At 46.7% G+C, this 9,659-nt stretch overlaps 1 protein-coding gene across 2 annotated transcripts in view; it reads left to right on the plus strand.

Moving 5' to 3' along the window:
• Window positions 1-6,552, plus strand: part of LOC144731446 (monocarboxylate transporter 2-like) — a 40,864-nt gene extending 34,312 nt beyond the window's left edge. For both annotated transcript variants that reach the window (XM_078612488.1, XM_078612487.1), the window contains exon 6: window positions 1,167-6,552. In XM_078612488.1, the coding sequence (XP_078468614.1) occupies window positions 1,167-1,444 (278 nt within the window). In that variant the 3' untranslated portion in view covers window positions 1,445-6,552. The remainder of the gene's footprint in view (window positions 1-1,166) is intronic.
• The last annotated feature ends 3,107 nt before the right edge of the window (window positions 6,553-9,659 follow it).

The raw sequence follows: 9,659 nt of genomic DNA on the forward strand, positions 1-9,659 counted from the left end.
GTGTCGGGTGGTGGCAGGTTTTAACGACACATTTATATATTTACGCGATCTCACCCAAAACCTCTATTATGGATGATATTGGTCGCGAAGGCCTACTACGTGTTAACATTTTTGATTAACGGTACGTTTACGTTGTGCACGCGAGTGCCAATTTCGGCCAATTACTACCGCCCGGATTAATGCTTTGAACACGTAGTTCCTATATTCGATCAGTAGTTATTTGGGTTAACAGTATTTTCCGTGGAAGGGATTAAAAACGCTAACCGAGGAGTATCAGTTTTTTTTGTGATCGTAATTGATCGTTGATTTTTGGGTAAAGGCACGTGATGAATTATCTGCCTAAAAGTTATGTCTTTAGACCCTCCCCACCACCAACAATAATTCAAATTAATTACAGTGCCAAGTGTGCTAATGTTTTAGCGTGCCATTGTTGCTTCAGCTCAGATTAGCGATGTTACTACACATTTATACAAACGCACATTTACGTGGGTAAATGTACGTATCATTTTATGGAATAAATAAAAGTTACATATTGAACCGTCAACAATATATGTTGATTGGAACTTTTGGTGAAAAAAAAATCCGTGAGGTAAATTTAGATGTTTTATTCTGCTGCTGTTGGTAACAATACCTTATGCAATCGGGTCTGTCGACGGTCAATATTCTCTGTTACAGGGGGAGAAAAGAAGCCCGCAGTACATTTTCCATTTTGGTTAAATTCACGCCTGCCCAGTCGTGTTTCCGGTCACTCTGCAGGTCGATATAAGGAAGGATACTCCGATCTGCGGTACGCAAATACTGCAGCCTGGCGCTCCTCCCCGATTCAAAGTGCCAAAGTGATTTTCTGCTCAAATTAGCATCGAGGCGTTGGTCATCTCCATATTACAGCCCTGAGCCAATGGTGGAATTCCACATTCCTCTGGCGTGGGGGGGGGGGCGCACCATAGGACAACTACTCTTGACTTCAAAGTGGTATCTATTTTATCAACCCCCAGAGAGAGGGGATTATGGTCTGAGTCAACCCACTCACCACCCCGACCCCCGAGTCCAAAAACGAGCGGCTCGCCGCTCTCGCGCTGAGCCACCGGGCCGATAACGTGACCGCGCGACGTCGACCGTTCGCCGTGCGCGACAACTTTTTTGAGCCGCGCGTTTCGCCCCGGCAGGCATGCTGGTGGACGTGACGGGCGAATACAAGTACATGTTCTACGTGAGCGGCGCCATCCTCTGCGTCGCCGGCATCTTCCTCTTCATCGCCAACTTCATCAACTACCGCCTGCTCGACCGCGAGCGCGAAGCGGCCGAGCGCGGCACCGAGCTCGCCGAGGCCGCCAGCTTCCTCAACGGGCCGGGCTCCGCCGAGGGGGCCCGGGGGAGGCCGCCGGGGTCCGAGGCCGGGGCGGCAGGGCCCGTGCCCCTGGCCCCCGGGGAGAGCAACGCGTAGTGCGTGTGCGTGCGAGGAGTCGCGGTGGTTGGAGTCGGGTGGGGGGCCGGCGGGGAGAGCCCGGCCACGAGCGCCGCATTGCTGCGGCGTAATGCGGCCCTGTAGGTTTGCCCGACACATGCATCTAGCAAAGAGGACACCAGCTCAAGTGCGTGTACGGAATCGCTGTCACCCATCTGGTGCCAGCGTCGCCCGTACGGGTGTCACTGTCACCCGTATGGTGCCAGCGTCGCCCGTACGGGTGCCACTGTCATCCGTGTAGTGCCAGCGTTGCCCGCACGGGTGTCACTGTCGCCACTACGGTGCCAGCGTTGCCCATACGGGTGTCACTGTCACCCATCTGGTGCCAGCGTCGCCCGTACGGGTGTCAGTCACCCGTATGGTGCCAGCGTCGCCCATACGGGTGTCACTGTCGCCACTACGGTGCCACTGTTACCCGTACATTGCCACTGTCGCCCATCTGGGGGCAGTCGCCCATACTGTGTTACTGTCGCCCACACGGTGCCACTGTCCCCTGTACAGTATCGATGCCCCCTGCACAGTACCAGCCACCTGTACAGTGTCACCGTCGCCTGTACAGTATTACTGTCCATAATAAAGCTTTTGGGGTTAGATCACGTAAGTGTGTTACACCGGTGGGCTGAAGAAGTAACTAAGTGGCACTTTATGGGAACCTCATTTGCCAGTAAAAATATGATAATTGGTTTTTTACCCTTCTATCTGGCAACAAAACTGACACCTTTTTTACAAGGAGTCATGTTTGCATAGACCGCAATACCTGCAGTCATAATACAAACAAAAGAACATAACTCTGATAATGTATGCACTGTCCTTGAAGTTGATTGGTCCACACCCGAGACAGCTTTCCTTAGAGCCTAGTCTCACATGGGTTGGACCAGATGACGCCAAAAGGCGCACAACTCAAAGACAATGCACCATCAGAGTATGAGAGCTCGGGGCAAGCATCTACACTATGGGAACCTCATTTGTCAGTAAAAATATGATAATTGGTTTTTTACCCTTCTATCTGGCAACAAAACTGACACCTTTTTACAAGGAGTCATGTTTGCATAGACCGCAATACCTGCAGTCATAATACAAACATGTGAGACTAGGCTCTAAGGAAAGCTGTCTCGGGTGTGGACCAATCAACTTCAAGGACAGTGCACATTATCAGAGTTATGTCTTTTGTTTGTATTATGACTGCAGGTATTGCGGTCTATGCAAACATGACTCCTTGTAAAAAGGTGTCAGTTTTGTTGCCAGATAGAAGGGTAAAAAACCAATTATCATAAGTGGCACTTTGTTAACGTGACACATTGTTTACTGATTGGCCGTGTCGGGTGGTGGAGGGTTGCGACACATTTATACTTACGCGATCTAACCCAAAAACCTTAATTATGGATAATACTGGTCGCGAAAGCTTACTACGTGTTCAAGTATTACTGTCACTCGAAGTGTTACTGTATCGTGTACAGTGTCACTGTCGCCTGTACAGTATTACTGTCATCTGTACAGTGTCAACGTCATCTGTGTGATGTTTCGCCGCTCATCGAGTTGAGTCCGCGTGGGACGTAACTGGAATGTCACCGCTATGTATTGACGTTTACAGTTATGGGAATTCAACATCAACGCTGCTATCGAGCGCAAACGGTAGCAAGGTGGCCTCCTGAACGGATGGTTCGAACCAGGACGGTTTGGCCAACTGAGGGCACTAACGCCCGGCCCACGTAGCCACCTCAAGGGCTTCCTGGGAGTTTTCGTGCGTCGGTGGACATTTCATTAGCTGATAGTTATATCTGAGTGTTTAGATTAATGAGAACCGAATAAATGAGAAACTATTATTAACTGTTGGAAGAATCAAGTGAGATATTGCGTGCATTTGTCACTCGCAGGAAACATTACCCGTGTGTCCTGAGATTGGGTTAGTTTGTTTTGCAATTACCATGGATTAAATTGTGAGTGAAGACCACGACATAGTTCTCAAACGTCCTTCAATTCATCCCGTGATTTGCAAAATATATATATTTTAAATGTGGCAGATTTACACATTTAGAGCTTTCTGCCTTGGCTCTTAGTTGTGCCTTGGCGCTGCGCTGCCATTTGGCCAGGACAACACGGATCGGGGTTGCGATTGCGGTGGCGGATTTAACGACACATTTATATTTACGTGATCTAACCCAAAAAACCCTCTATTAAGGGTTGCGATTCTTTGCCAAAATAAATGGCCGGATGGTCAGATAGTTGCATACACACACACAAAGCGTAACAACAAATTCAACACGTAGGATGGCAAAATCGCTGGTTGTAATTACCAGCGAAAAGAACGTCGTACTACTCAAGTTGTAAATGTTATTTACTCTCCAACACGGTGTATTCTTAAGTAGTAACCTATTGGCACGTTTTGTTTACGTGACAAACCTTACTAATTGGCCGTGTCGGGTGGTAGTAGGTTCACGACACATTGATATTTACGCGATCTTACAAAACAAAAACCTTTTATCTCTAACGACACATTGAACATGAAGATTTTTTTAAATGAATAGCTAGAAAATCACCTGCAAGCCTGTTTGGTTAATCTAGGAGTTTAATTAATTTTATCATTGCGCTTTAAAAAAAATATATTTAATTTTAAGAATGAATTCTGCATTTTAAGTCGTGTCGTGCCGTTTATTCTTTTCCGGCATCTCTTAGGATGGTTATTTTCCATCGCAAAGGGTGTTCAGAAATGTTATATCGTTAGAGGGAGCGCCCTGATGGTTCGAAACAGTGACGTTGAAGCCCATGGAGGCGTCTCCTGTTTTAAACTCGTGATGCCACAAGGACACGTCGCCCACAGGGTGGGTTGGATGACTGATGAAGTGTTATCTCAATTTCTCGATTGGATAAACTACGTACCTCTTTATTGTATGACACATTATTCTGTTTGAATGTCCTGCCAATTAATACGAAACCAAAACCTCGAGTGTAATTGAAAGCGGAGTACAAGAGGCGATGCCATGGATTTGAGAGATATGAAAACACTAGGTAAGAAACATTCTATATTTTATGAACACCGTAACATTTCCTACATTTAAGTAAATATTTGTCTGTACACTTTTTTTGGTTTTAAGTCACAAAATCAGAAGACATTTGTAATTGTATTGCTATGGAGTAAGTGCCACTGTTGGGGGCACCACGGTGGCGAGATGTTTACTCCCTCGCCTGGTATACAGAAGGTCGTGGGTTCGACCCCGACCCTGATGCCTTTCGCGTGGATTTTTCTCATCCACATGTAGAAACGTGGGTTTCGTACATTTGGCTCCCATACATTTCCACACGATAAGCCACTTCGTTGAGCTATCATTCGTGGCCAGTTCGCGTCTGAAAAAGAGCAGTATTGCTCAGTGGGACTTAATTTATTATAGCAGAAAGCGGTAAAATATTTCACCTGTATGGTCTTAGATTAAAAACATGTGGATATTTGGGTTGGCTGAAAAATATTCCTGGGGCCAAAGTCAGCAAGCGCATGCTTCGGGCCCAGGCAGCTGTCCCATGTAGATGTCTAAGCCCAGCTCCTGGCCCGCATATCAAATTAATAATAATAAAAAATGAGTCCAGTGCAGACGCATTGAGTCGACCGCAGAACCGCATGCTTGGCGTGAGAAGTGCCATCGCTGAGAGAACGCAGAGTCCGGAATGCGTTGCAGGTGACGCAAGATGTTGCAACATCACTGGACATCTGTGAAGGAAGAGCTTGATAGCTCGTCGGATTCCTCCAGCTATCAATAAATATTCTGATTCTGAGTGTGACCGAGACGAGTGTGACTGGAATGAGGGGAGTGATACAGCTCCGCACCGATAGCTTCACAACATCCATTGCTGTGGCTTCTATCTCGTGCCCACCTTTGCAGACAGTCCCAATCCTACAGCGTATGTTTATTCCCAATTAGTTTGCCCACTCAATCACGAACCAGGCCCAAGCCTGCTGGCATTGTCAATGCAACATTCTTCATGCGAGGCGGGGTGCGAATATCCATTAATCCAGAGCCCGATCGAGGGAAATCCTCTCCATCCCTCCCATCCAGTCACACCCTGGGTGAGACTCATTACGGCAAACTGTCACACTTAAGTGTTGGAGGGTTTAATGTTTGAGGACTGAGGTTCAGAGTGTGGGAAAGGAACATTGTATAGTTCGTGAGAATTAATTTTGTTATTTTATCGAATTAAAGGGCAGTGTTGGACATTCCAGAACAACGTGGTTCTTTCTGTCATACACAAGATCAATGATTAGTAATGCTAATGTGTATACTGTCAATTTAACAGCGTAACAGTCCTTAGTAATAAGCAGCGTGTTCTTGTACAGCCTGATTTGTCTTTGTGATGTCAGCTTGGATCAATAGCCCCTTGGTGTTATCAATATTTAGAAACATGCGTGTAGAGTGTTTGGCTGCTATACATTTCCACGTCATAATCCACTTCGTTCAGCTGTCATTTGTGGCCAGGTCGCTTCTGAAGAAAAAAAAACTACATAGCTCAGCTGGCCTTGGCTGGTAAAAATAGACAAAAATAGTTTCGTTTTAACCGATGTGATACACCTCTGCCATTGCTTAGCTTGGACAATTGTATTATTTATACCTCTGCCCTGTTGGCGTGCAGACATTTTCATGCCATTTGTAAAACTTCTACTGATGCAAATAGTTTAGAAAAGGGACAGTACAAAGAACCTCCCTTCTCATGTCAAGACAAAAGTGTGCATTAACTTTGAAAGGACCGCATGTAACCAAAAATGCAAGTGTGATTTAAGATTATAACTGACCAGGGTTAATTGAATCTCCATTGGAATGAGAACCTTGCTAAGTGGCACACACTTCGGTCTTGACGTACGCTGGGTACCCGCGCCATGCCTGCTGGATCCACATGTATCCGTGGGTACCCACGCATTGGCGAATAGCTTCTGCCCTCGAAGTAACTGTCGTACAAACGTGTAACAACCGTGCTGCCTTAACGCTTCCTGTAGCCACTCGCCTCTGCCGGATGTTGCAAAATTTGAAAACAGAGACCAGTGCCGTTTAAGCAGATTTAGATGGACAAAAAAACTATTCTTTATAAAACGTGAAATTCTGAAACTAGCGTTTGATTTTTTTTATACCCTAAGAACTTACACATGTCTCACAAGAATGTTGATCTGCTATGATTAAGCGAATTAACGATGGCCGTTTGCCACCGGGGTACATTTTACAAGGTGCAATGCTCGCGTGTTTTTTGGGGCAGAGCCGATCTTTGGGGCCCATTCGTCTAGGCCAGGGGATGGGAACCTGCCACTCGGGTGCCGCATGCGGTGGCTCTTTGGCTTAAAACAAAACTTCACATCAAGATAATAAGCAAGCAATTACATGTGACAAGGAATGGGTCCCTGTGGAAGTTCTCGGTGATGACAAAATGCGCAGTATTGTTCAACAAGGGGGAGGGGGGGAATAAGAAAATCAAATAGACGCAGTTTTTTTCCTTCAGCTGTTCTGTTAAAGTCCGAGTTAGATTGCCATCTGCTGGATACCCGCTGCTCTGTTCGCGTGGTGCTGGCCACCCACCTCCTCGTGCGCATTGCCGGGCCATCGTAGGAACTCGCTCACAGCACTTGCCCCAACGGCCTGTTCAGGCTATACGGGGGATCTTTGTTTTGCTAGGACTGAGATACATACAGGATAGTTGCCTCTCGAGATGCACAGCTGGTGGTGAATTATACCCTTAGAAACCGATCAGCGAGGTAATTAGTATGCAAGAAACTTAAAAAAAACATCCCTGTGATCCTGCATTTTTACTGCTTGACCCCGAATAATACAAAAACAACCCTGGCTAGAATGTGGAGAAACACATAACTCTGACTTGTTTACTGAACTTGATTCTCGCATTACAACTCTGCACACGGGGCGAGTAAGTGTAACCACGTCAGCCATCACTGTTTACAAAGCCTGCACTTGTGCACTTTCACCCGGCGAAATTACATTTATATATTTTTTTAAATGTCCGCGTACTGCACACGGGTTGTGTAAAGCAAAACGTATTACCTCCGGTCCAGCTGGCAGATTTTGCGTGTGATGTAGCATTGCTACAGGGAAGGGCAAAGTCGACGTGACTAGTCATCGTTATCACCACGATCTGTGGGCAGATAAGCCCGTAAAGTGTCCACTGCACATGTCGTCATTTATTGTTTCCACTTTCACATCCGCATTGCAGTTTTCAATGTGCTCAAAGTAGTGGCCACGTCTTTCTGGCAACCAAATGTCTTATGATGTCGTCAGTCGTCAAGTCATTTCTACTGTTAGGTCTTCCATGTCCCCCCCAAACAACAACACCAACAACACCGCACTTTTTAATTGTCCTTTTGATGTCCATCCGACATGTGTCCAAGTCGTGCCAGTGTCCTCGTCACTGGCTGCATCATCAGCATGCCTTCTCTCAGGCTGCCTTCTATGCTGCAACCTTTTTCTATCTTTACCGTGTCCAGTACAAACTCTTTATTCGATGTAAACTCTCTCACTCCATGTGACCCCTGAACAAAAGCGATCTCTCCTCCTCCTCCAGAGCAGCAGCAATGTCTCTGCCACCCAGGGCTGTTATTATCCAATAGGCACAGAAGGTACTACACCAATGCCTAGGGCCTACGGGAACTATGTTTGTACCACGTTCTTTTGTATGATGAAACAAAAACATGAGAATAGGTTTTCCCCTTATTTCTGGTAACAAAAAAAACATAACGAAGATATCCTCTTGAATAAATATATGTATAGAGCAATGATATAGGCACAGTGTATACACAAGGAGGCAGAGTCATGTCAATTTGTTTTTGTTCATAAGTTGAGCGAAATTAACGCCGGAGATGAACTTTTCGAGATTTTATAAAATTGAATTTTTTTTAAGTAAAATCTTCAAATTGTGTTTTTCGGACAACCTCATATCTCAACAGAGGTGTAGTGCAAGTCGAATACAAAGGCGTTGTTGTGCTACGCGTGAAACAAGCGGAGTGACTGCGGCGGAAGTAGCAACATGGGGCGGTAGTAACAGCAATCGTAGAGAGTGATCACTGAAGGCCAACGAAACATGAGTGACTTGGGCCAACAAGAACATTCATCCCACCCTGCTGCCACCGTCTAACCAGCCAAGAAACCTCTCTTCTCTCTCCTCCCTTCGTTTAGACAATGTCCCCCCAGCTCAGTTGGCTGCTGACTGGCCTGGTCGAGTGGCAAGACAAACTAGTACCCACAACAAGGGAACACACTTAAAAACACATCGGCAGCCACGGTTGTAATGCACTTGGGGGTGGGGGAAAAAAAGGACAAAAAATCGCCAAAACAAACCATTTACGGATCGCTTTCTATGGCTGTACAAAAACAAACCCTCTTGCTAGGCAGAAATAACATGACACGCAACCAGGCATCTCGCTGGGAGTTTGAAACATTAAGGCAAGCCTTGCCCGACTACGCTCCCATCCTGGGTTTCACCAGCGAGAATGGATGGTGCGAGGAGCCCCCCGCAGATTCTTGCAAAGATCCTGGACAAAGTCCCAATCGGTGAGCGCCTCCGGGCAAGCGAGGAGGCGTTGGCTTTGGTGAACGTAAGCCGACGCATGGCCAGCCAAGCAGCTTCTCGTGTGGCCGGATAGATTGATGGGGCTAAATGGGCGCGTTGTGACATGTGTATTTTATGTCAACCGCAGCACGGCTCTTCCATGTCACATTATGATGAATGCGGTAATCCGCGTGATACCTAGGGAAGCCTCGTTGAGTCTCAACTTTCTTTTTATAGGGGGAGTCCTGCCAAATTGTTGCAGTAGGGGGCGATGTAGCTGCTGCTGCTGCGAATAACAATACCCAATGAGTCATTTGCAGGTAATATTTTTAGCATTTGGATGTTTGACCAATTGCCGTTTGCATCATGTTGTGTTTAGCTATGGCAGGAAACAGACAACGAGAACACACAGCACACTGCAGGGCGCCCGAGTCACTGAATGTCTAATCCGGCCCAGAGTTGTCCTCGAAGGGTCTTTAACACTCTGGGTTTGTCATGCCGAGGTCGCCGGTTTGATTCCATCGCGCACCCAAATCACCCAGCCACTCACCCCCTCACTCACCCACACACCGCCTCACTCACCCCCCACTCACCCACACACCTGCTCACTCACCCAGTCAACGCATCACCCAAACAAAGACAAAGATGCCCCCGTAAAGCCTGTAAC

The sequence above is a fragment of the Lampetra planeri genome, chromosome 39 (assembly GCF_965212315.1).
Source record: "Lampetra planeri chromosome 39, kcLamPlan1.2.h2, whole genome shotgun sequence".
NCBI lineage: Eukaryota > Metazoa > Chordata > Hyperoartia > Petromyzontiformes > Petromyzontidae > Lampetra > Lampetra planeri.